This window comes from Strix aluco, chromosome 4, assembly GCF_031877795.1.
Source record: "Strix aluco isolate bStrAlu1 chromosome 4, bStrAlu1.hap1, whole genome shotgun sequence".
Taxonomy (NCBI): Eukaryota; Metazoa; Chordata; class Aves; order Strigiformes; family Strigidae; genus Strix; species Strix aluco.
Genome location: NC_133934.1, coordinates 57,119,699 through 57,146,286, shown reverse-complemented (window position 1 = coordinate 57,146,286; position 26,588 = coordinate 57,119,699). Strand labels below are relative to the sequence as shown.

At 41.6% G+C, this 26,588-nt stretch overlaps 1 protein-coding gene across 1 annotated transcript in view; it reads left to right on the top strand.

Moving 5' to 3' along the window:
- Positions 1 to 26,388, top strand: part of CXXC4 (CXXC finger protein 4) — a 128,613-nt gene extending 102,225 nt beyond the window's left edge. The window contains exons 3-5 of the mRNA XM_074823207.1: positions 4,656 to 4,928; positions 18,386 to 18,432; positions 26,327 to 26,388. Of these exons, the coding sequence (XP_074679308.1) occupies positions 4,656 to 4,928; positions 18,386 to 18,432; positions 26,327 to 26,330 (324 nt within the window). The 3' untranslated portion in view covers positions 26,331 to 26,388. The remainder of the gene's footprint in view (positions 1 to 4,655; positions 4,929 to 18,385; positions 18,433 to 26,326) is intronic.
- Positions 26,389 to 26,588: the final 200 nt, after the last annotated feature.

Below are 26,588 nucleotides of genomic sequence, written 5' to 3'. Positions count from 1 at the left end.
GGGCAGGCAGACAACCCCTGCTGGTTGTAGCCCCTCATGGCTGTACCTGCACTCTTGGGGCTGCGGGCAGGAAGGCAGGGAGGTGTCCCTGCAGGATTTTCTGGGAAAGGGCTTTCCTAAGAACATTATTCCTGTGTGCATGGCTCCAGGAGTGTGCACTGCTCCTTACAGAACTGTGCAAGGGCAGAGAGCGGTGCACAGCCCTAAATGCTTATTGTTCCCTGTTGCTGGCATAGAGGCATCCTGAAGACTTGACAAGTTTGTATACAGGCATCTTTTCCTGCAAGCCGTTTCTCCAAAGTCTTTGTAATTTTTGTTTCAGGTTTTTTCAATCTCGAGCTCTTTTTCCTGCTTTACGTCATGCTTTCCATTTTAGAGATGTCAGATGATCTGTGATAAACTGACAGTATGTGCAGGAGCAGCGAGGAGACGAGGTCCATTTTAATGAGACTAACTCTACTGGGTAGTGAAAACTGTGCCTCAACAAGCCCCTAGATCTTGTTTCTCTTCGCACAGCATCTTAATGGCATAAAAGGATTTTTACAGAAATAAGGAAAGGCGATTCCCAAAACAGACTTCTTTCAGTAGCCATTGAAATGGAAAGTTACTGCTGAGAATTGCGTGCTCCCCTTTAAGATGTAGGCACAATCAGAACTCGGTATTCTCTTGGCTCCTGAAAACAGCCTGAAATATTTCTGAATAAACATTGTGTTTGCTTGGGGTTCACCATTCACCCAGCAGATCCTGCAAGCACCCTGTGTTTTCTCTCTGGTCATCTGTAGGAGTTTGAATAACCAAAAGCAGAGGGGTGGGGAGAGAGCAAGAGAGAAAGAGTGCATGAGGGAGGACGAAGTTGTGGTTGGACTTCAGTAAAGGGAACCTTGCAGAATGGTATAGAAATAAATGCTCACTATTATCATGTGTGTGCCCCAACTTCTCTTGAGAAGGCTATTGGTACAACTCCTGCCCACTGGCACAAAGATTCAATCACATGTATGGATCACAGTGCTGGCTCAATACGACCTACTCATTCAGTGGCACAGGCAGAGTTTGGATGCTCATGAGGTAGGAAGAGTGGAGATAAATAGCAAAGCTCAAGGCAAACGTGAGAAGGCACCACAGCGCTCTCCAGTCCTTTGTCATTTCAGCAAAAGACTCGGGTATCTTTCATCACCTGTGTAGCACCAGTATTCCCCGTGCATGAAGAAGTCAAGTCTACACAAGAACTTTCAGTGCTGTTACAGTCTTATAACTAGCATGTTGGTAGTTAACTAAATGTAAAGGCAATTTGGCTTGCATTCCAGGGCTCTGTTCATTCTCTGACTCCCTGTGGAAATTACTGTTCTTTCTTACCTCCAAGGCAGACTCAAGTAACATGTCACATGAAGTTGATCTTCATGGCTAAATTATTAGTCTTTTGGGCAGACTGGGCTCATACTTCATGCTGGTTGCCAATACAATCCGGGTGAATTTTGGAGAGGTAATCATAGTTCAAATAGGGTCAGCTGGCCAAGGCTATTGATGGCTATTTTCTGAGGTTTGCTGTGGTCAGGAATGCCTGTGACATCTATTTCAATTCAGATTCATGCAGAAACCAGAAAGACATCTTCACTTAGGTCTTTACTTAAGGAATTCCTTACCATAGGATAGAAGCTTGAATTGCAACATGATTATGTACAAACCTTCAGTAATTAACTGATACACAATGTAATTTATGCATACCAACACTAGCTAAGTGCAAAAAGAGAGTTAATCCTGCTCCAAGTTGCAAATAAAAGATCTCTTTTGATGTTTTATTTTTAACCTAAACACCTCTAGCTTAATATGTTCTCGAGCATCTACAGAGTATAATTTTTATGGAATATGTTTTTAAAATCTTGCTTTCCAGAGAAGTACTTTTTTATTTACTACTCTTTCCTAAGCTATTTTTGGACCCAATGCATGAATTCTAACATTTTCTGGGCAACATTGTGAAAAAATGAATAGATGAATAGAAGATGTAAAATACTCCAGACTGCGTAAGAGTTATCCAGTCCAGTTTGCCTGTTCCTTGTTGAAATGTGGATTTAGTGATGATTTGTTCAAGCCTGCGGGAAATCTTATTTAACTATGCATTAAAAAAAAATAAAATCAAATGTTCTGATCTTAACTTGTATTTCTGACTACAAATGATTCCTGTATTTTTTCAGCTAGGACTGGAATATCTCTTCAAGGTAACTACGGACTATTCTTGAGTTTGCTCTTTGTAAAAGTCAGATTTATTTAAATAGGTGTACAAAATTCCATATAAGCAGTGATGAGAGCATATTAACTGATTTTTAAAGGCCTGATCAGAACAACCACAGGAAAGAGGTCAACATTAACTTGATGGTCATTCCAGGTGTTAATTTTGACTTCAGCAATACTAGATACTAAAATGGGTTCCCAGGTAAGAATTGCAAACCTTGCATTTAAGAAAAAAGAAAGTGTGATCCTAGAAAACAAATGCAGATTTCTCCACATCTCTGTGAGTGTCCAATCTTTACATATCTGATCGGTAGCTTTAGCAGTGGGACACATGTGTGATTTATTCACTTTCAGATCTTTCCAAGGAAGGCAACAAAACAATATTAAAATCTCCTGTTGCTAGTCAGTGAGTAGATGGTATTTGCCGTGGGAAGAGTGGTAAGGCTGGCTTGTGAAGGCACAGACAGCTGTAGCTGGTACCTTTTTAGATTAAGGTGAATGGAGTAAGGTGATAAAGAAAGCTTTGATTTCCATCCATCTGGACGACAAGCAAAGAAAACAAAGGAGGTGGGTACGCACAATGACACCAACACAGGCCAGGGGAGTATTGGCCCAGCACAGTATACCTGCGTGCATCACCAAAGTGATACCAGGGTAGTGGCAGTGGGACGGACGCATTACTGCAGTGCTCTGACCCAGACCTTACACTCCTCTTTTCAGACAGCTAACATAGATAGTTGTGACTAGGGTTTTTTTCTGCACTAAGAGCCCCCTTATTGTTCCTTTAGGGACCCTAACTGTTGCTAGCAGCAGCTTGGGGGCAAAAAAGTCCAGGGCCTTTGGGTACCACAGATCTCATCTATAGCCATGAAACAGCAGGGAAATGTCAGAGGCCATATGGAGTACAGCCGGTGGCAGTTACTGCCCAGGCCCCTAAAAACAGCTCTGTAAATGAGTTAACAGCATCACAGCAAACACCTGCTTGTGCTTTCTGTGCCTCATTGTGGGGGCACTGCATTTAAGTTTGTGCCACTTTGTACAATCAGGCACCAGAGACTGCAGCAAAACCAGCTGTCACCCCTTCCGAGCAAACTGCTGGGCACCCTGCCTCAGCAAAGTGGCACAGCAGCCTGGACTGGCTCCCCAGCCCCCACCTCCTAGGGGGAGCCTCTGCCAGGTGCCCCTACACCGACAGTTCACAATATGTGCAAAAAGCACCAGCAGCATAGAGATTACAAAGATGCATTATAAAAGCTTCCCTGTCTGTCTCCCCCCACAGTGGACCCAGAGGATCTTTGATGGGTTTGAAGCCCTAAAAGGAGATCTCTGTGTTCTGGTACTGCTTGAGCCTCCACAAAGGAGATGAAAAGGAGGAATAAAACATCTGAACAGCCCAATCTGGTCTGAACTGCATGCATTCATTATGGCAAAGACGGATTTCTTCTGGTTCCTCCTCCGTATCCTCCTCCTCCGTGGTGGCAGCAAGAAGCTTGACACTCCAATTACAGGATATTCGTGTTAAACAGAGAAGAGGGACAGCTAGTCGGTGGCAGACATTTAGGATATGGCATCCAAGGCTCTATGCAGCCAGCAGAAACCTGGAGGAACAGATTGAAACTACTCTAATGGCCCGGCTTCTCACAACTCTTCGGTATAGACTTAAATTAGCTCCTAGCAGTCAGCGTTACCCATGACTTAAATCAGGGTCCAAATGTACTCACTTCACCAAAGCTACTGTGAAATGGGGCTGGTGTCTCGGAGTCTGGAAAAGGCCCCGTTGTGTGGGGCTGCTGTTGTGGTGTACTGTAGTGAAGTGTCTTTTCCATGCATTTCCCCCACCTCCAGGTTTGTCACTTGTCTGTACCTCACCTCTGAGCTCTCCAGCACAGGGTCTCAGGCCAGGAGCACCACTCACTCTATCCATTTACAAAACTGTGTGGATGAAATCCATTCAAAGGCTTGTGCAAAAGCACTTGATGTTTGTGGCTCTGAGACCATTTTGTCCTTTCAAACTTGAGAAAGGTGTTTGTCTTTTTTCCCCTCATATGGAAATGGTAATGCAGGCTAAGAAAGATGTCATTAATAATATAAACTGGGAGCCTTTGGGAGAAAATTTTAGTTTTGAAAAGTGACTACTCTGCATGAATATGTCATGCCATCAGAAGTTTATCTGGATTGTCTTGACTCTTCACATATGCATGTATTTCTCTTCTGCCACATATGGTCCTTTTTCCTTATTTAATTAGGGTCTAATTATAAGTGGATACTGAAATTAGAAGAAATAAATAGAGATTCATCCATTCAATAGGCACTTTTATAGGAAAAAAAAATGTTTTCCTTCAGATATTGCTTTTCTTCAGGTTTTTTTTTCCTCTCTATTTTTAATTTAAAGGTACTTCTCTTATGTTTTATTCACTTGTTTTCATTAGGTAAAGGAATGCCTTGGCATGAAAACCTGCCCTGAATCCACCGCCTGCTTGACAGATAGATACAAAGACTTGAAACATGAGAGGAAAAGTGGATGGTTGCAAGAAAAAAAAACCCTAAACAAAAGAAAGGAATTAAACCCAGCACAGGGGCATGTATTAATACTGTGTGAGTGCCATTGCATGCACTGGTTCCTAGGAGAGATGCACAGCATCTTGCTTGACAGGCTAAGACTGACAGACCTCGACGATGAATCTCTACTGCCTTCTAAAAAGGTAGGGCCCTCCTTTTTATCTCTAGATTTATCCTGACCAGTTTGCTGCAAGTACATACTGCTTGAATTTCAAATATTGAGGGCTGGTATCTGTGATTGGTCCTACACTGTAAATCACATGCTAATGTTTCTCTGTCTTGACTGGATAAGAATAAACATAATAATCAGGAAGAGACCTTGAAGCCACTGTGGCTTTAAATCTCTCAGGGAGCAGCAGTGGTTCAGGGAGAAGCAGCTGATAAAGCGGATTAGGGAATTCTAGAAAATTTAAAACCTGCTCCTTTCTGGGCCACACAGGCTCTGCCCAAGGCATCATTCGTAGGAAAATTAGGCTGCTGCCAGGATACAGAATTTGACTGGAAGTTAGCAAATGTGATGCTTGTCTACAAGAATGGCCAGAAGGAGGATCTGGGGAACCATAGGCCTCTCAGTCTGACCTTGGTGCCAGGGAAGGTTATGGAGCAGATCATCTTGAGTGCCATCACACAGCACATACAGGGCAACCAGGTGATGAGGCCCAGTCAGCACGGGTTTATGAAAGGCAGGTCCTGCTTGACTAACCTGACCTTCTCCTATGACAAGGTGACCCGCTTAGTAGAGGAGCGAAAGGCTGTCAATATTGTCCACCTAGAATTTAGTAAAGGCTTTGACACCATTTCCCACAGCATTCATCTGGAGAAACTGGTTGCTTGTGGCTTGGACAGGTGTACCCTTTGTTATGTAAAAAACTGGCTGGATGGCTGGGCCCAAAGAGCTCTGGTGAATGGAGTTATAACCGCATGGCAGCTGGTCACAAGTGGTGTTCCCCAGGGCTCAGTATTGGGACCAGTTCTGTTTAATATCTTTATCAATGATCTAGATGAGGTAAGTTTGTAGATGACACCAAGCTGGGTGGGAGTGTTGATCTGCTTGAGGGTAGGGAGGATCTACGGAGGGACCTGGACAGGCTGGAGCGATGGGCTGAGGCCAACTGTATGAGGTTCAACACGGCCAAGTGCTGGGTCCTGCACTTGGGTCACAACAACCCCATGCAACATTACAGGCTTGGGGAAGAGTGGCTGGAGATCTGCCTGGCAGAAAAGGACCTGGAGATGTTGATTGACAGCCGGCTGAATATGAGCTGGCAGTGTGTCCAGGTGGCCAAGAAGGCCAATAGCATCCTGGCTTGTATCAGAAATGGTGTGGCCAGCCGGACTAGGGAAGTGATTGTCCCCCTATACTCGGCACTGGTGAGGCCGCACCTCGATTCCTGTGTTCAGTTTTGGCCCCTCACTATAAGAAAGACATTTGGTGCTGGAGCATGTCCAAAGAAGGGCAACAAAGCTCATGAAGGGTCTAAAGCACAAGTCCTATGAGGAGTGGCTGAGGGCACTGTGGTTGTTTAACCTGGAGAAAAGGAGACTCAGGGAGACCTGAACTACCTGAAACTACCTGAAAGGAGGTTGTAGTGAGGTGGGTGTCGGTCTCTTCTCCCAAGTAATAAGTGATAAGACAAGAGGAAATGGCCTCAAGTTGTGCCAGGGGAGGTTCAGATTGGATATTAGGAAAAATGTCTTCACTGAAAGGGTTGTCAAGCATTGGAACAGGCTGCCCAGGGGAGTGGTTGAGTCACCACCCCTGGAGGTATTTAAAAGATGTGCAGATGTGGCATTTAAGGACATGGTTTAGTGGTGGACTTGGCAGTGTTAGGTTTATGGTTGGACTCTATGATCTTAAAGGTCTTTTCCAACCTAAACGATTCTATGACTTACATTTCAATTTCTCTTGTCACAGTCTGGGATTTGGTCAGATTCCCTCAGCCTGCCTTAACCACTTCTGTGCTGCGTGTGCCTCTCACCCTGTCACAGCCCTGTGCAGCTCCCAGCCCCATTCTCCTCCTCCACTTCTTCCAGGTTCTTGGGGGGTGCTGAAGACAACCACAAAGCCCTCTTCCAAAAGTTTAAGGAAGGTGAGGCTGGCTGGGGTGGGGTGTGCAGAGGTTGGTTGCTGTTGCTTTTCACTATATTGCTGCCCTCATGACCAAGCAAGTGCTTATATTCTCGACCCTACAGAAATTCAATGGAGTTGAATTTTTTCCTTTGCCAGTACATTACTCAGGGGTTTACCTGAGAAGAGGTAGGCACAAGCCAAGGCAGGCAACTACCATCTCTAGATTTGCAGGAAAGGACCTATCATCCTCTTCCAGGTGTCAGGGGGCTCTGCTGGGCTCCACAGCCAGATATACCCTGATAGTCCAGGCGATGCCGAACTGCTTCCATCCCATGGGGAAGAACAGGGGGGTGGTAAGTCCTGAGGACATTGTCCGAGGAACTGAAGAAGAGGAAGAAGAAAAGGAAGTAGAACATTTTGATGAGACAAATTTGGAAGGAGAGGGAAAAAAAATAATGAGAAATGGCAAAGAGTGCAACACAATGAGGTTGCTGGTGATAAAGCAGTTCCAGAGAGTATTTGGTTGAACTTTTTAACAGGGCCATCCCTGCCCATTGTGCCTTATGTTACTCTCCTTGTCAAAGAGGTCACTAGCAGGAAGGTTTGCAGAAATGATGATCATTATGTGGATAATCATAAACATCCAGTGTGCTGCCAGTCACAGGACAGGAACAGGCTATATTACCTCTGGGACTGATCAGACTTAGCCAAAACAGCTTGAAATACGCAATGCGTTCCTTCGTGGAAGAGTCTAAGTCCTAACACTGATGTCATGACTAGCTGAAATTATGTCTAAATTTGAAAGAAAAGAACAAGACAATTTCCCAACTTCCTCAGAGGTGTTTTGCAACTGTAAATGAGGCATAACTTGCATCAGCTATGAACTATGATGAACTGTTATTACCATTTGAGTTACATTTTCCTTAGAAAGCCAGGAGGGGTTCTGACCCTGGATTAAGGGTCCCTCCTGACACTTAAATAGGAAGTGCATGTGGAAATGGAGTTGTCCAGGGTGTCACCACCTTGAGGTGAACGATAGCTTGAGGTGGAAGGGTGGAGAATAAATGTTACTGCAAGAAAAGCTGCTGAATTTCCTTTTGAGAGACTGATAATCCCACAGGCTTCTGCAGAAGCAGCTTTTGATTATCACTGCTGATGATATTAGAAGACATCTCGGGAGTCTGTCCTTTAAAAAATGTTTCCCTAGTGCTACTTGAAAACATATGGGTTGGGAACTGAAGTGAAAAACTGATGTTTTACTAACTCTCTTGGCATGATGGAGGCTTAGAAAATGATGTGCCTGATACCGGCGATGCATTTTTCACAGTAAATGAAACCAGACTGCATAAAAATTCAAAATACTAGACTGGTAAATGTAGATGAGAAAAGAAGTTGGAACAAGAAAAAGGGGCTGGTTAAAGAACCAAATGAGAAAAGATGGATCAGACCTACAGTTGGGGTGAATTGGAGCAGCTCCACTAACTTTAGTGGATCTATTTTGAGTTGCATGAACTCACTGAAGATCTAGACATATACTAGAAACTTATACACAGGGTTTGAGTAAACCGGGTCTAACAGAGCATTTTCAACTGCAGTGACTTCCTGAGGACCTTATCAAGTAGTAGGATGGGCAAGCAATCTGTAAGGTAACAATTGTGAGGGGAAAGGAACAGAGAGATGGAGCCAGTGTCAGTGTATTTTGCCAGCTCCAGTTATTGTACCAGCAAAGGCTAGTGAAGAAGTGTCCTTCTGGCTTCAAAGGAGGCACATCTGCATGGGTTACTGAAAGGAAACAGGAAGAGAAAAAAAGAGAAGAAAAAGGAAAGAAGAAGGCTCCACACCCTGGTTGTCCCAGGCTTCTTCAGTTTAGTATCTTGGGAAACTGGATGGTAGTTACAGTATCTAACAGCTGGTTCATGCCCCAGTTGCAGTGGCTCTTATCTGTACAAATTAAACCTCTTTCCAAACAACATACACTAACCCACAGAAGATGTTTTATACCAGAACAAGCATGCCCTATGTTGAGTTGGATCAGTTTAGTTTTGCTGGTTTAGTAGAATGTTGAAAAGAAAAAAAATTAAAAAGCATTATGCTGATACCACTTCAGTGTATTAACTGGGAAAATGCTAGCCTTCGACAAGGGAGAAAGCTGGGTAGACTTCATCCCATCAGCTCCACCATATTTTGATTGCTGCAGAAGAGCTTTTGAGAAAACGCTACTTTGGCAAAGTGCAGAATCATTGCATCTCTTGACTGGGCACGTAGTTTTGAGCCCCTGCCAGCAATTACTGATTTTGTAAACTTCTCAAAGTAAAAAAGCATTCCCTTTCAGTGGCCTTTTGCTCTACTTTGTCTCTTTTAGACCTGTTAGTCATCACACACATACTCACAGGCAGAATCAGATGACCAGCAGATTTTTTGCCAGACAGGGGCTACAAAAATCCTTCCTTTTCCAAATTGCTAGATGTTGAACTTCAGGAGATTTCTGTGTGCACTTAAGAAAAAAAGCAAACTGGTGCTGAGGTTGGCATCCTTCTGCACCAGTATGGACAAGCTCTCAGTCTGCTCCATTTCTGTAAATACATCAGGTATTGCCCCCCACCCTGTGACTCCCTGGAAATGATTTTTAAAACAGAACTTACATTTTTGCTGTATGGTGGCTACAGTGTCTGTTGAAGCTATAAGGTTCTGCAGCAACCTGAAGAAATAGTAGATCCTAAAGACAGCTTTCATCTTTAGCCTCAATCAATTAACATAATCTATTTTTCAATTTTCCCAGGCCCTCTTTACACTCTCTAGCTACGAGCTTAACCTCTTTTCCAAAAAACAACATAGCCAAAAAACATTTAATACCAGCTAAACCAGGACAACTCTCAGTTCTTATAGAAATCAGAACAGGTTTTGCATTTGACAACACAAAGAAGTTTTATTTCAGTGACTTGAGGTGCTAGGGTTTTTCGAGATGTGACTCAAGCCATGATTTCCCATTGAAATAAGCTTTTATCCTTTATCCAAGAGATAGATCATGTTATGAGAAAATTAAAATTATTTTATTCTAGACAATGTCTAATTAAATTGAACAATAAAAATTGTTATCCTTTATGACCGCCAAGCAATTAAGTGACCTGGTGATAGGGAATTAAGTCAGTCTTCTTCCTTTGAAATGACAGCTGAAATAACAGAGGTGCTGTTCTTCATCTACTGTATGTGTGCTGGAGAGGAGGCAGAGGAGGAAGGATGGGAACAGGACAATACACAGGCAGAAAAATCCTGCCCCTGTTGCAACTACTGAATCGTTTTCCATTAACTTTCTTAAGGGCAGAATTTCCCCCATTGTGTCACACCTTACAGGGCAGCTTCATAAACAGACAAGCAAAAAAACCCCACCTTGCTTCTACTGTGATTTATAATATTTCACTAATTGTTAATCTAAAAAGCTCCTTGAGTATATTTTGCTGCCTTTCTCTTTCTGTGACATCCCTCAGTGTAAATGACAGTGGAGCAAGAAGAGTGTGTGGTAGCTCATTGAAGGTGTGTGCCAATGAACCTATAATTTAAACATGACACAGTGGGAATGGGATTAGGGACATTTGGGTATAAAACCAGGAGCATCTAGAGTGCTAGGGCTGTGGCAAATTCACCAGATTGTAGACTGCAGCCTCTCTACCAAAGATGGGAGATACATCCTCAGGGCCAGGTGGCATAGAATGTTTTTCCTTTTGCATCACTACAGTTATCTTTATTACAGCAACTTAATTCAACTGACATACTGTTGCTTTCATTCAGTGAGAAAAATGTGCAAGGCGACACAATCCAAGACAAAAAAGGCACACGTATATGGAAATAAGTGAGTCTGTTTGGGGCATTATATTGGTGTAACTATTTTTTATAAAAATCATGCCCCATCTAATGCTTTTTCCAGGGCATCCAATCTTTGGGTGGCTGTTGATTATACAGCACTGTGTGATAGGACCATCATGTATAAGCATCAATGAGTGTTTGCCTATCCAATAAAGCCATATACAAAAATCAATTCTGTACAAATTATCTCAATAAATTGGCTGAAAGCTTGTAAGACAGTAACAAATGGACAAAAAAATGCATCTATTTTGGTGCCACTTGTCAGTTAGTGTTAGTTATTTGTCACCAGACATCAGACTTGCATGGATGAAAGATTGGTTTGTTTCCTTCTCCCCAAACTGCCATAACTGTGATCCATTGGACTCTGTTTGAAAAGAAAAAAAGTCACTATCAACTGTCCCTCATTACGTGGTAGAGTCCATCTGGAAAAAAGTTTCTGTTTGCCTGCATAGATTTGGTCTAATTGTTAATTACTGTAATTAATTAAGTTCCATGGATGGAAAAAGATGAAAACAAAAGCTAAAGAGCAAGACAGTTTCATGCAGAAGGTGATTCTACAGCAGCTGAATACTCCCTGCTGTCACACCACAGTTGTAAAAGTTCCTGGTTTGGGCTTGTAGTTTTCTTTGATGATGGTGGCATTAATAATTTCTAACAGTGGCAGACTTCAGAGTGTCAAAAGAATTAGGGCTGTAGTGTCAGAAAATAGGAACAGAAGCTACGCAGAATGAATGTAGAGTTTTTTTAATGTGTTTAGATTTTAAATCCTTTTAAGGGATAGCATTGTAGGCTTCAAGTGCCCTATCAAATCATTAATGATAATATGAAATCCCAGCAGAATTATAGCAGCTATTTCACCACGAACTTAGCCATCCAACCATGTAAAGGAAGTCCTTTCCACCTCTGATTCACTACAAAAAAAATTCATCTTTCCACCAGTCTAGTAGGGTAGCCTGATCAGAGACTAAAACTAGAAAAGTGACCCATACTGGCTATATTTCTTACTTAATATAGAGTTAACAAAAAGAATGACCAGACAAATTCATACAAGAAAAATTTTTCAACAAGAAGTTGGTGAGCTGCAAATAGTTGCAGGCTGGAAAAGTCTTTGGAGGGAGCATCCCTACATGCTTGTCCTGTTCTCATGCTTCCTAGGCACCCACTGTTGGCTGCTGCCAGCTGCTTTTGGACTAGTGTTCAAAACAGCGACTTCAGAGGCAGATCGTAATCACTGGTCTATTTTTAGATGCTCTAATTTTGGCAGAAGGCCAAAAGTTGTAATAAAACAGCTTTTGTGTTATCTGTCATCTCCAGACATGGAAAAGGGCCATGAATTCAGTATAGGGGTAGATAATATAGATATATTAGAATGCATTATTATCTACAGTGTTGCCTATTGCCAGTTTCATCTTTATTGCATGGCAAAGGTCAGCACCTTTAGGTAGTTCAGAGATCCCAAAGGGTGACAAATTACCAAGAATTCATCTATTCAGCATATATATGAAGCCATCAAAAAAAGACTGTTGGCATGGTGCTAGCACTCTCTGATCTACATTAGACATTTGTTTTGGCAAAGAAGATTTGTCTGCCATTGATGGTGGACAGATACTGAGGGTTGAAATAAAGTGGCACCTTATTGCTCTTCAGCTGAAATGTAGCTCATGGTAACATGAGTCCCTGATTCCTACTGGAAACTGAGCTGCATTTGGTTTTGGGAAACCGCAAGAATATTTTTATTTCAGAATGTCTTAGTGTTATTCCAAGGGGGGAAAAAAAAAAAAAAAAAAAGAGATCCATCCAGACTTTTTTTTTCAGTTAAAAAGAGGAAGGAAATGGAATGAAAATAGCAATCAATATGGAGTCAAATATGGGACATTCTTCCACAGCTTGCTTACAGGCATCAGACTTGACAATCTTTGCTGGATCCTTCAGGATAACTTAATCTCAGCTAGAGGAGATTGCACCTAGCCACTTACATAGTGATGTCTAAGTGAACAAACTATTATGCTAGTGCTGGAGTGCACTGGCTTTTGATTGGTCTCCAGGCTTAACTAAAGCATTTTGGATATGCTCTAGAAGAACCTGCATGTTCTAGATCCTATATCATTTTGGCATCTGTCACATGATGGGAAAAAAGGAAAAAATTTACCACATCAGTCAAAGAATTCAAATACTGTGAGTTTTCAGAGAAAGGTGCAAAAACCATTTTGACCCTGAAGTTTTATTCTGACTGGACCAATGCTATATCACCTCGTTATATCGTCTTACGTTATATCACCTCATCATTGTTGAGTCTTTTACTCCTCATAAGGCTCTGGCTTCAGTGGTATTCCATCACAGCCCATTCCCCAGATCGGTTCTCCACTCTGTAAAACAGTTTTTAAAGCTTGCCACCTTCTAAATACATTGAAGTTTCCCTCTTCTTGGGTGATGAGAAGTAGTGGCTAGAAATGTCCAGTTGACCTTCTCTTTTGCCTCTCTCACTTCCCCTCTAATTAATTTTCCGCGTTGGTCTGACAAAGCCTGAGATGGTTGCACTTCAGGCCACATTGCAAACCCCGTCTATTATCCTGTCTTCTGCCAAGGAGGCTGATTTGAAGGGGTGTGAATTTTTGTGAGGCTTTTGAAATGTTGAATTGACTTTTCTGTCACTTTCGCTACATTTTACTTTCCCTGGGTTAGTTCACTGATAGAAATATCCCTATAGTCTATGAGAGGCAAATTCTATAAATAGAAGGTTAAAGAAATTGAAATGTTTTTGAAAATCAAGGATCATCCAAAAGTTTTAAAAACATAGGTGCTGTATGTAATCAACCAAAAATAACCACTGCATTTTTATTTTTGGCAAATGATAGGTAGTAAGAAGGAAAACTATGCAGTTTAATTTGCTCCTTGGTATTAGTTCTCATAGTATTTGCCAGTAATGGCAACATTATAATTTGTAGAATTAATTAATGATCTGGCATCTGATTTTGATTCATTAATGCTTAAGCCAGCTAAATCTCAATTATCCTCTGTACTATTTATTCCTTAACAAGCTTTTAGCTAATGTGATTTTAAAAATATGAAAATAGGTCTTAACTTGCCTTTAAGAAGTGGCAATATTTTAACACTCCTCTATAAAATAAAGGAACCTTCACATTTTTTATTCTATTATAGTTACATTCAAAATTAGACTTGGGGATTTCCAATGTATTCACTAAATATATATTATATTTATATGTACCTGGAACCTGACTTCAATTTAGTCTTGATTAAAAAATGTACTGAATTGGAAACTGTGTAATAAAGGATGCCTAAATCATACTGACCCAGAATAGCTCACTCAGACAGTTAGCAAATAAGTGCACAAGCAAGCAGATGATACAAGAATTCAAAATTAATTCTATTCTCAGAGGATGCATAGACTAGGAGATAGCATCTGATTCTATCTGCAGAGGTGTAAATCCAGAGTAACACCTTGGCTAAAGCCTCGTTACCCTGAATTTGATTGCTTATCCTGCAAATGATCAGAATTGGACTCTTCTGTGCCCAAGGCTAGGTTAAAGTAGCTGAAATATCCAGTATTACTTCATGACATTTTTGTGATGCAACTGAAAGTCTCTACTGATTTCCAGGTATTTATTATTTATAACTAATCCATTTACCAAAGTAATTTAAAGACTCCTGAAATTTTCTCCAAATGACTGGTATTTTTAAAAGTTCAATCACCACATCCTTTAGGAAAATCTGCCTGATGCAGTTATGTCTTGTGCTGCAATTGTGTTATGATAGGGGGCATTCAGAAACTGCATACCTTTGATTTGGGATTGTCAGGCACCAGTTTCAGAGCTGATCTGAACTAATCTTGGGAAGAGGTTTCTGTTGATGGGCTTTGATGCGATGTTCCTGCCTGCCATCATTGTACCTTTTCCCTGCTCACATCAAAACTGAAATGCATAATTACAAAGACAGGTAAACAAATGAACCATGGATGTTTTAACCAAATAATCTTAGTTAATCACTTCAGTTACTGAGATTTGTTTTGAAAGTACCTTCTAAAAGCTTTCAGGCATTATGTAAATAGTAGAAAATACAAAACTAAGTCATCAGTGTTGCAGTACATGAAATAACCATGCTTCCTTCTCCTAAGAAGTCATTCAGTGGCCTCCAAATACCTGCATGTCAATGTAATACCATTGGTGATGATGTAGTTGTTCTTAGTTCATACTGCTGTGACAGTTAGAGCTTTCCCCAACCTTCTCATCAAGAAAAGCCTGAGATAAACATCCAAGAGTATCTTCCTTCCCATTTTTAGATCAGTAAGTCTAGCTCTTTTCAGACCAAGCTGGGAGGTCAGTCCACAATAGTAGGACTTTTAATGGAGTGAGCCATAATGCCAGGTTCTCTTGGAATCCAAGGACCTGGTAGCTCAGCCAGCTCCCAAATGGCTACCCCAAATCTACCAACTGGGGGGACTGTTAAAGTCCCAAGTTGTCTATGGTTTTAAAAATCAAAACCAATTTGCTGAGTCAGATCGTCCAGCCCACTGAATCCGTTCTGCAATGCTCTGGGGACACAAGGCAGCTCTAAATCCAGTTTATGTGGCCAGCGCAGAACTCCTGGGTGGTCACAAAACCAGCTACCGGAGACATATCAGAGGCAGCAAACAAAGGAATCAATCTCCAGTTACTGAAGCACGAGGGAAAGTCCTAAGTACCTGTGTTGTTATGGCAAGAGTTCATTCGGACTAAGAGGTAAATAGAGATGGCTGAGCTTGATCTCTAAAGCCAGAGTCGGACTGCTGGAAGCACAAGCTTTCTCAATTGCTGAGTGAAAAGGATTGAGTTGAGAAATCAGAGCAGCCCTGATCGCTTTTAATCAACCGAATGAGGAGGAAGGAGGGGAGGTGGAGGCTTGGGAAGAAAAATATGTAAAGCTTAAAAAGTTCCAGCTGCTGTTCTCTAATGGAGGCTTGGTTCTTCATGAACGGTGGAATAGTTAGGCCACCTGGTGGTAAACAGCAAAGCAACAACTTTTGCAATTTCCAATCCACAATAACTACCCCGAGGATCAGAGAGCTCCGGGAATTGCAATAGGTGGGGGAGTCTTTCATTCCCAGGTGGCTGGTGTGCAGTCACTGCTGGGGGAGAGCAGCCAGCAATGGCTTCCATCAGTCGCTACTCAGGTGCAGCTGGCATCATCACAAAATCTTCCACAACAGCTAGCCTCTCCTTTGCCTCAGGAGGGAGGCAAAGAGGAGAAAGCAGTCCAAGGACAGCTGAATTTAGGTAAGCTGGTGAAGTAGGAGCTTGACACGATGTTTGTTAAGTGGCTGAATGAGGACATCTGTCCCTAAATGCAGCATCAGGTCTACGTGGGTAAATCAAGTGAGAATTATGTGAATGGTTGTGATTACACATTTGGGATTAATATTTTAATGAATATCCTACAATATAATTTTCATTTCTGTGTCTGCAATTTGTTTCTTCCAGCAAATCCACTGACCAGAAGTATTGCAAATTATCAAAAATAAACAGAGAGTGCGTGGAAGATGCCAAACCTGTTGGTGAGGTCCTTCTTCAGAAGCACTTTTATGTACTCATCTTTAATATCTAAGAATTTAGCTGAGCTGCACTGTGGAATTGCCAGAGGGCATTCACAGATGGGTTCAGTACTAGCAAATGAATATAAATGGAAATTTGTTTGAAAATGTAATTCTTCTTAAATGAAGAACTGTTGTTTTACCCCATTCCGTCCACCGGAGCTTTAGTCTGATCCTAGTGAAAACAAGTAATCGTGTCCAGTAGTTACTGTTCTGCTGAGCATTGCTCCTAGCTGCTCTCTCCTTGCTGTTCTTGCCTGATTCCCTCACCACATTCCCTAACACTTGAAAACTCACCAGACTTGTGACTCACATTTTAATCTTATCCAAGTCACAATGTTTATTTCACAGGATGCCCAATTAAACGGTAATTCAATCTGCTCTGGAGTTGTTTCCTTCCCCTCTGGTGATTAGTATAACCTGAATAATGTAGGAAGCACAGAAAAAAACAACAGTAAACAACTTCAGTGACATCGGGAGACCAAGCTGCAACTTTTCCCACTGAAGAAGAGGGAAAAAGGGCATGCACAAAAATATTAGCATAGGTCATAATTTCTAATGTTCTCTGACTCTGAAGAATGGAAGGGAAAATTATGCTACCTTAGTATGTCTTATGGACTCCCTTCAAGCCTGAGGAAACATGAGTAGGTGTGGGGCTGTGCAAGCCACACAAAGTGAAAGAAAATCGCTGGCCCCATTTTCCCTGTCCTTTCAAGTGCCTGCTGTTGCCCTTCATTGAAGCTAGTGCGAGTACACCAGTTCTTTTCATCTTGCCTCCAATGCAAGTGCTGGAGCTCCATGCTCTCAAAGTGAAGGAGAAGACCCCCGCCCCTCACTTGGTGCATGCTAGTGTCCAGAAGCCCTAAAAACCTATTGGCTGTCAGCTCACTGATTGACTGAAGGGGATTTTTATCATGGTACAGACTCACATACTTTCTTGGGGGTTTCTTTTCATCTTCACACAGGCATGTGATGCACATAGATGTAACTCTACTTGTTATCTGCTCCTTCTGCAGCACCCCAGGCTTATATTGGAGGCATGGAAATAGAGGTAGGGCTCTGCATAAAAAGAAGGGGCTGTTTTTCAAAATAAGGAAGAAAATTTAACTAGACTGTTAAATGTTACCTAGTCTTTGAAAAGCAAGCAATTGAAAACCTCTTGGGAAACGGCAAATGTGAGAAGCTGTGTAGGAATGCAGTTCAGAGCTACCTTCGTTCCCAACTCGTACAACTTCTAAGGCAAAGCCAGCTGGGTGTTGAATATCACCAATTACTCAGGGGAAATACCCTGGTTTCAGAATGGCCCTTTGCTCACTGGAGCAAACTCAGTGTTGATGCAAGCACGGGCAACTCTACTGAAGACATCTCCTCTTTCCACAAGCGCTTAAAACAAAATGTGCCACTGGTTCCTTACTTTACCAAAGCATCACATGCTAGCTACTCAGTAGAGGCCACATTGTGCCTCTGGGCTTTTCTGTGTGTGCACTGACACTAACTGTGACAGGGGCTCACGGGGGCAGCTGAGGGGTGCCAGAAGTTCTGCAGAGCCAAGCAAAACTGTGGCAAGGACCCAGAGTCTACAGGCACATTGTGGGGCAGCTCTCTCAAAAAGCCAGGTGTTCTCTCCAGCTTGCAAAGGGAGCAATTTTGTGACTTCAGAAGAAATATTTCCATTTGGGCTCCTGCTGCGATGGTGCTCGTTATTCTCGGCTGTGCCTAAGCGGCGTTACAAGGAGCTCCTCGCACAACATGCCCTGTGCTTGCCTGCCTTTTTTCCTCTGAGGGGGGAGAAGTTTGGTGCTTGGCTTTTTTGGTGATAACATTGTAAAATTCTTCCCGAAGAAATTTTCAATGTGCTTTGCTGAGACTTTCTAAAAAAATATAGATTAATTGTGATAATTAAATTTCCCTCTGAGTGATTTCTTTGATAAATGGGTCTAGTTAGGACTTTCAATTAAGCACCAGGCCCTGCTGTGAAGTCAGACTGAGCTTCATGTTGCAGGCATTTATTGCCTCATTTACACAGAGACAATCTGAATTATTTTACATTACACTGTTTTCTTTATCTGTCTTTTTTTACACAGGTATTAGAATTCCTATTAACCCTTCTATCAGGGAGCCAATTAAAAAGGTATGGTCAAGCAATTTTTAATTATTTTGTTATGGTTTAAATAAGCCTTCTGGAAGCATGGTACTTGAATATCTTTCTCTTGTCCATACTGCAATCCTTTGCCGCATAAACTCACTGGTTTGTTACTGTGCACATTCTTCAAGTTGGTGATAAAAGAATATGAAAATAATATAAAGTGGTGAAGAAAAGACATTGACCACAAAGACAACGTTTTGATGAATGGTGGTAATATGCAACAATTCTGGGAACAGCAGTTTTTATCTTTTTGCGTTGTCCGAAAATGTGAGTAAATGGTAACTACTGCTTGGAGAATTTCAGTTATCAAGGGCACACTCCACCTTTAAGGTTGCTATGTTTTGAAGTTATATCCATGCACTCGAGCGTGGTTGCATGGTCATTTTGAGTGTGGATTGAAGTATTTAAGATACGCAGTTTCTACCTTTTATTATGAAATTGGGACTATTTGCTTGTTTTTCTAGTTACTGGCATCGATGGTTACAGAAAAATAACCATGTTACTGTCAATCACTGCTGTTAAGCATGAAGAATGAGAGGTCCACCAATTTAATAGAAAAAGCAAAACTCATCCAAAAGAAGGGTTTTTTAAACTACAAAATCCACATCTAGACACCAGAATTCACTGTCATTGACAACAGAGAAGAAAAAGTGTACTAGACTTAGAAAACGTTTTTAAATTTTTATGAGTTTTCTGTAAAGCGATCCACAGCTATGCTAGCTAAGATGAAATTGTAAGGTTTACCAACTCATGTGCTTTGAGATATAAATCAGAAACTAATTGTCTGACATTAGGTAAAAACATGATTTTCTCTCCTCCCACACTACCCAACAAAAAATATTTCTATTTCTTTTATACTACATAATATGTTTGCACCTATACAAATTTCTGATTATACTTTTGAGCTTGATTTTGATGTAACCAATGAAACTGATATGCTTCCCAAATGAGAATTAGTCAGAGGCGTACTTTAATTCATATTAAACCGAACCTTTTTTCAGGAGGCGGGAGGATTTCAAGGGAATCTCTGCCATGTCTGTCCATATATGAATTTAAGCACAGTCAGACCTCAGATTATCTGCACGAAGCAAGAGATATTAAATGAGTTGTGACTACCGAGAATTTGAATAATTGACGGAAATTTCAGTGCAATTAATGTAAAGCAAAGGACGTGAACTCATTGCTGAGAAATTAGGGTTTGTGGATTATTGAGGTATGGCAGTAAATCCAAATGTCAGCCCCTCCTTTTTTCTCCAACAGAAAACAGCAAACCCCATGCTTCTAATGCAGATTTGTTATGCTCTGGCATATCTAATTTCTTAAACTGGTAAGACAAAGATGACTGATACCAAATAATATAAGCGTACATTTTAAAAATCCAAATGCTATTTTAAACGTAAGTTAAAATGAGAACACTGTGTGGTTAATATTTATCCAGCATTGTCTCTCTTTGAGGCACATCTTGTCATATAGGACTATGCTGTTAAAGTGGTTCATGGGAATGATGTGCATGACTCCTTCTTTTGCTAATGGGAGCTGGGTGCATAGAACAATTTAGCTGTTAGTGCTCTGAGGAGAAGAGAACTTGAATAGCAGGGGCTTGGAGAGCAAAATAAAAAGAAAGCTGCTAAGGGCATTTGAAAATACACTCGCTATTCTTTTTCTTCCTAAGCATTTCTGCAGTAAACAACCGCTTCAAGATTCCTCTTTAAATAAATGACATGAAAAGGAAAAGAGGATGACTTTGTATCAACAGCCATTCAAAATGTACCCAGGGTCCCAAACTAACCTTGAGGGTAGGAAAGGCTTGCGGGGGGAGGGTGCTGCTGGGGTGTTGTTCGGGTTTCTTTCTTTCTTTGCTGGACAGTGGTTTAAAGAAATTATCGCTAGTGGGAGCATTCTGACCCAAATATCAGGGATGCTGTGTTTCCTATGGGGAGTGTATTTAGGCCTGAATTTTAAAAATACAACTGCCTAAAATAAGACTCCCAAATCCATGTAAACCGTTAAAGAAATGGCCTGGTTTTCAAAAGAACCAAATACCTACGGACGGACGCTGGGTCAGGGTCCTGACCCAGCAAAGCAGATGAATATTCTGCCCAACCCCCCACCCCGAGGCAACATGATTGCTCATGCATTTAAGGCTAAAGTGCTTAAGTGCTCCCTTAGGTAGGGGTTGGGGAACTTAAACATGGGTGTAGAATCGACTGAACACCATCCACTCCTTTAGATCTTGGCCAGAGGGATGTTTTTTCATTTGATTGTTTTTTTATCACTTTGCCTGTATAGAATTTTCCCAACCAAGCCATATGCAGCAAAGTGCTTTTGAATGCATTGCAAACCTTGGTCCCAAACCCTGCCAGGACAATTTCCTTTGGGGGGGTGGGTTGCAAATATACAAGTTGTTGTAGGGCTGTGTACAACTCCTAAGGTCAGGCCAAACGTGTATCAGAGCAGCTTCTTTTAAAGGCTAAGCTAATAGCAAACTGTTCCTGATGATTAGTCAGAACTGGAAGAACCTGGGATATTAAAAAAGGCCAAAGAGCATTATGGCTCACACAGCACTTTCCTAAATGTTACGATACAGGACTGTTAATGGGTAAAAAGACAGCCTGAGGTACTGGACCAGGACACAGAAACCCTGACTCCAAGCCCTGCTTCCACCAAAAGATTTACATATGACCCCGGGCAAGTGACTGACTATTCATGTCTAAATCCGTAAAAGGGCAATATACTTTTCTGCCTTTGGAGTGAAAGGAGACTAAAATCCATTAGCGATTGTGAGGTGCTCAGATATTAAATTCTTAAGTGCCTAGATACATCAGTAGAGGAATTTTCCAAAGAGACATTATTGAACAGATCTGTGCATGCTTTTTGGTAATATTTGTCATAATGTGTTGTTGTATATCTTTATTCCTGATGTTTTATTTATTACAAAGTATTAAAGGTTGGGCTTCCTTACGGGGGTGGATTGACTTGGAGGAGTTCCACAGGGAAAGAAAATGTTTTCCATGTTATAAGACTAATAACACAACAGGAAAAAGAAAAAGCTTATGTTGCCATTTGATTGAGACAATAAATAAATGCCTTCACTTTGGCCCATAGCGTACCATCTAACTGCTCTGTTCTTATGCCTGTTCAGTCTCATTAACTGCCTTGCTTTTCACCTATTGTGTTGTCTTCTACTTCTAGAACAGATGGACTAGATGTTGGAAAAAAAAAAACCAAGCCAAAACAAAAAAACCCCAAACAAACCCTCCAAAAAAACATTCAAGCCATAATAAGTATCATTCCATATTTTCCAAGTTGAATGTCACCGTGGGATGGTCCCTGTGACATCAACAAAAATGCCATATTACTGTTTAATTGTCAAGTCTTGCCTAAGTCTGTCCATTAGTGACAGTAATCACGACAGAAAATAAACCAGATTACAGATACCAGGGTCAGTTTAAAGCTGAGGAAAGAGGCATAAGACAGGAAAAAGAATTTAAAAGAATGACTTAGGGGAAGCTGAATGTTTCGCATACTTACACCAAGGCTATATCTAAACGTTACACTTAAGCTCTCACAGGAAGATTTTTTGCTCTATTTTCTGTTTTTCTCATGAGTTTGTGTTCTTTCAGGCATGTAACTTTTGGTCACATTTTGGCAATCAACATAAACCTGATGATCCTCGTAAGCCTTAGTTCAGAGCAGTCGACAGAGGCTGCATTGCTTTAAGGTCTTTAATAATTTGGCTTCTCTTTCTCAGGGTGAAATCTTCCTTGGACTGCTGGCTCTGCAGGGGATCAGTACCAATGAGCAAAGCATTCTCACTGAGGATGAGCCTGACTTTACAATCCAGTATCTTGTGTTACAGCTGTCTACTGCATCACACTATCTGTCCCATTACTCATCCCGGCTTCTCTTACGCTCACTGACGGTTGTTTCCTGCGGTCTTCTTTTGGGGCTCTTCTTGTCATTTATTTAAAGAATCCCTTTGGGAAACTAAATTCAACAAGTGGTACTATATCTAGCATTTACAGAGGTGATAATCATATGTTTATATTTTAATATTATCAGTGACTGTGTCCTGTAACACAAAAGAACGTCTTCATTTTCTTAATCACTATTCTGAAAGTGTTTTGGGAGCTTTCAGATTATAAGGCACTAAATAAAATGTAAGGCTCTGCTATCACCCTAAGTATGTCTTAGACAAAAACTTCAACTCTCTGCGGTTTTCATACAGTTTCTTTATATATCACTTGATACTTGTCCTATTTATCCAATACTTTGATACAGAATTTGTAACACCGCACTCTGCTTTATTACTCACAGTAATTCCTTTCTCTCTGCTCTTGGCTGGTACTGTAAACCACACAGGCTGAGGTTCTGTGTTGTACTGGTATTGCTAAGGTACTTTAACTCACTTTTGCGTAATTTGGATTCTGATCTGATCCCAAAGATTGCTCACTTTATGAGTTACATCAGTCTAAAGAGAGCTCTCTATGGATAACTCTGCAATTCAGAGCCACAGAGAATCCTTCTTGAGTGTTTTGCAATACAGCTGTATCCCCTTTTCTCTCTGGCAAGCACTGGGCACTTCCAGAAGTTGGTCAGACCAGGCAGTAGAATCAAATAAGCTTTAAACCCATTTTGCTAATAAAACTGAACTCAAATTATCACAGAATAATAACAATTCATTACATAGCCCTGTCAGTCTTCAAAGCACTTACAAAAACAGGGGTTACAGCTCCTGTATTAGTTAAAGCAAGAGATGCTCAATTTACAGATTAGGAAACTAAGGCAAAGACTTAGTTTACTTCTGGCTACAAAAATAGCTGAGGATTAGGCTTTTAAAGTAGTTTTCTACCAACTACAATGGGCAAAAGGTGAGGTCTAAGGATCTTCAAATGTCTGAGTTTTTTCTTCCTCCTGCTGTTTATAGCCCTTCTGTTGTATTTTTCAGAAAAAAACAAAAGCCCATAAACTTTTGCCTTCTTTCCCCCCTGCCCTTTTCTAGAAGAAAATGACATGAAGCTAAAAGGTTGCCCCTAGATCTGCTCTATACTGTTTGACAAAAAAGAAAAAAAGGGAAAAAAAAACCCCCACAAACGGGATGGGGATTTGATTAAAGATGTTTTTGCCAACATTTAGAATGAAACACACAGCACTGCTCTTCTGTTTCTGCCCTTTGCTCAGTTACCCACAAGACCCAAGCCACATTCATGCAATTTGCTCAGCCCACAGCCTGAAATCAATGAGGTCTATGCAAGAAGAGACCACCTGCCACAGGCTGTTACTGTTTTTATTTATTGTCTGTATTATCAGATCACGCAGGAACCCTAACAACAAATATTGTCTGAAGCACTGTATAAACATCGAACAAAATGATGGCCCTGTCCCAAAGTGATTACAAACTAAACAGAGAACAAGAGACCACAGACGGATACAAACAGACAGAGGGAGAATAAAGGAAATGAGAATGCTCAGTGTGGCTGACAGCAGTATTACCTCACTAGCAGCCTAAGAGTTGTCAGAGCTTTTGCAGACATCATGGCAAAGGATAGCTTTAAGGAGATTCTGGAGAGCTACCAACAGAAATCTGAGGGCATTTATGCAAGGTACCTTCCAAGCACGAGAGAGACCACAGAGGAAAAAATGAGAAAGGGTTTGCTTTGAGATGAACGCAAGAGGATTTTAAGGTTTTAACAGCATTTAAGTGTCACAGCTGCCTGCATTCCTGACTGCTTTTAACAGTGACCCCCTTTTTTTGCTCCTGACCAATCCTGTTCACCCACATCCTGCTCTAAAAAGGCATATAAGGACCAAGCGTGGCAGAGCTGGAAGTCTGCTCAGGCAGGGCAGTTATTGGAGCTGCTCTGTTCCCTGTTCCTGCCTCCTGACAATGACAGATGATAGGTAGGGTCCCAGGGGGCCTTGAAAATGAAGATAGGCAGCTTATGTTGATGCAAGATAGGGGAGGGGGGAGGTAGCACAGGGATGCCAAGAGAGGAGTGACATGTTCAAAGAGACAGGCTCAGAAAATGATCTTTGAAGCAACAGCAGCCGCATACAGTATGATTAGGGAAAAGGCAAGCCTGCATGTGTCAAGGCCAGAGAAAAGGATGTTGCAGCAACTGAGCTGTTAAATAATGAGACCTTAGGCAAGAATTTTAGCTGCAAGGAAGAGTGGGAAAAGATGCAACTTAAAAGCTGGAAGATTTAAGAACTGGAGGTAGGGCGGTATAAGCAGCTGAAAAATCGAGGCTTTACCTGTATGTAACAACAGGCCAGAGCTGATGCTCCAATACAGTCGTGAGTGATAGATAGCATGGTATGTTGTCCACGAGGAAAACAAGGTGGTGGAGGGCTTGGGGGCACAGAGAATAGTAGCAAGCAAGAAGTCGAGGCATTTTCTCCCTCTCGTCTCCTGTTCTGCTCTTCTCTCTGCAGCTATTAAATACAGGCAACTATAGAGTAGCTGCCTAGGATAAGCCAACAATTCAGCAAAGAATTTAAGTGCAGTCCCATTAATAATTCTTTTCTTATGTGGTCTAGATCCTGTTCAATATACCCATGAGGTTGTGTCTCTCATCTAACTCAGAAAATAGGAATCCTTTCCTCCATGCTCAGTAATAAACTGCACAGACCTTTTGCAGTTTTCTGCTGTATTCCTGGAACAAGATTACCAGCAAGATTAAGGCCTCTGGTTGTGAGAAGAGAGATTTCACAGGATTAAATGTTATCCAGTATACTTCTGAAACAGAGGATAAAATACAAGAAAGGACAATGGATGATATCACTGAAAATACCACAGACCATGGTGGTGGTAAAAGGGATAATGAAAGACCGAAAATTTAAATTATATACAGAAATAAAAATCAACAGGGAAAAGTACTGCAGGGCCTACAGTTATCATTTGCTGCCAGAAGAGGGCACTCGTGGCTTTTTTTTATGACGGGAGATTTAAATCAAGATTTCCCTTGGTAACATTTCCCAGGCATAAATCAAGCATAAATGAATAACCTTTGATTTATCATTCCTAATGGAGATGTACATCATATTGGCGTGTCATCACATTTCAACATTGGCCATTATGATGCCAATCATATAGTAATTTTCTTCCGTGTCATAATCAGCGATGAAGATGTACATTTCCATTCAGTACAATTAGATTTTCATGTTTCTTAATGGTAGCTAAGGGCATTAGGCAGAATACCTGCTTTTGCTGCCTCTAACTCTTTTGTACTCATATTTTTCTGAAATTGTATCCAAACCATTACCCAATCACCACTTTCCTGTAGTTAAACGCCACCTCTGCTCATATGGGAGAAGGTGAGAAAGATTTATACTATTATTCCAAGCTGCAAAGGAACAGACATCAAACTCCTAGCCAAGTACACGCTGTTGGAAAACACCTGACCTTAAGTATCTAAGAGCTTCTTGGTATGCTTCAAGATATCAGTTTGGGCTTGTCACTAGTGACCTAACCCACAGCACAAACCACAATGAAGGTGTCTGGCTGGGCCTGGTGTCCAACTGGCCAATCTCAGGGATACTGTTAGAAATAACCACCCAGAGAAAACCCAAGCTGCTGCTGGTGGTAATGAAACTCTTCGGCGAGCAAAGGCCTGCTACTGGATAGATGGAGGGATGGATAAGGTGTGTTACTGGCATTTAGAACAACTCCTGGCTCTTCTACGTAACTGCTGTTCAGGGCCAGCGTACCCTGGGTTTGTACAAGCTGAACAAGTGAAGCACAAGCAGCAGCATTTTCAAAAGCACCTGAGCCTGTCTGAAAAACCCCATCATGAATCTATAGTGGGTATTTTGGTGGTCACACACTTCCTTTCCTGAAAAGATGCCGTGTTTTTTGCTGCCTTCGTTCTCTGTCCAGCTGAACCGGTAACGCTTGCTCGCGGGACACCAGTGAGGCAAAGGGGTATGCCAGGACTGCAGGACAGGGAGACAGAGCAGCGTAACCAGAGCCTTGTCACTGAACCCCGAAATTCACACGCTTACAAATCGAGCGAGCAAAGCACAGCCGACCCACAGAACGACCGCGTGCCCTCGGAGCCACTGAGCCACTCCCCGCGCCGCCGCCACTGAGCCACTCCCCGCGCCGCCACCACCGAGCCTCGGCGGGAGCTGCTCGGGGC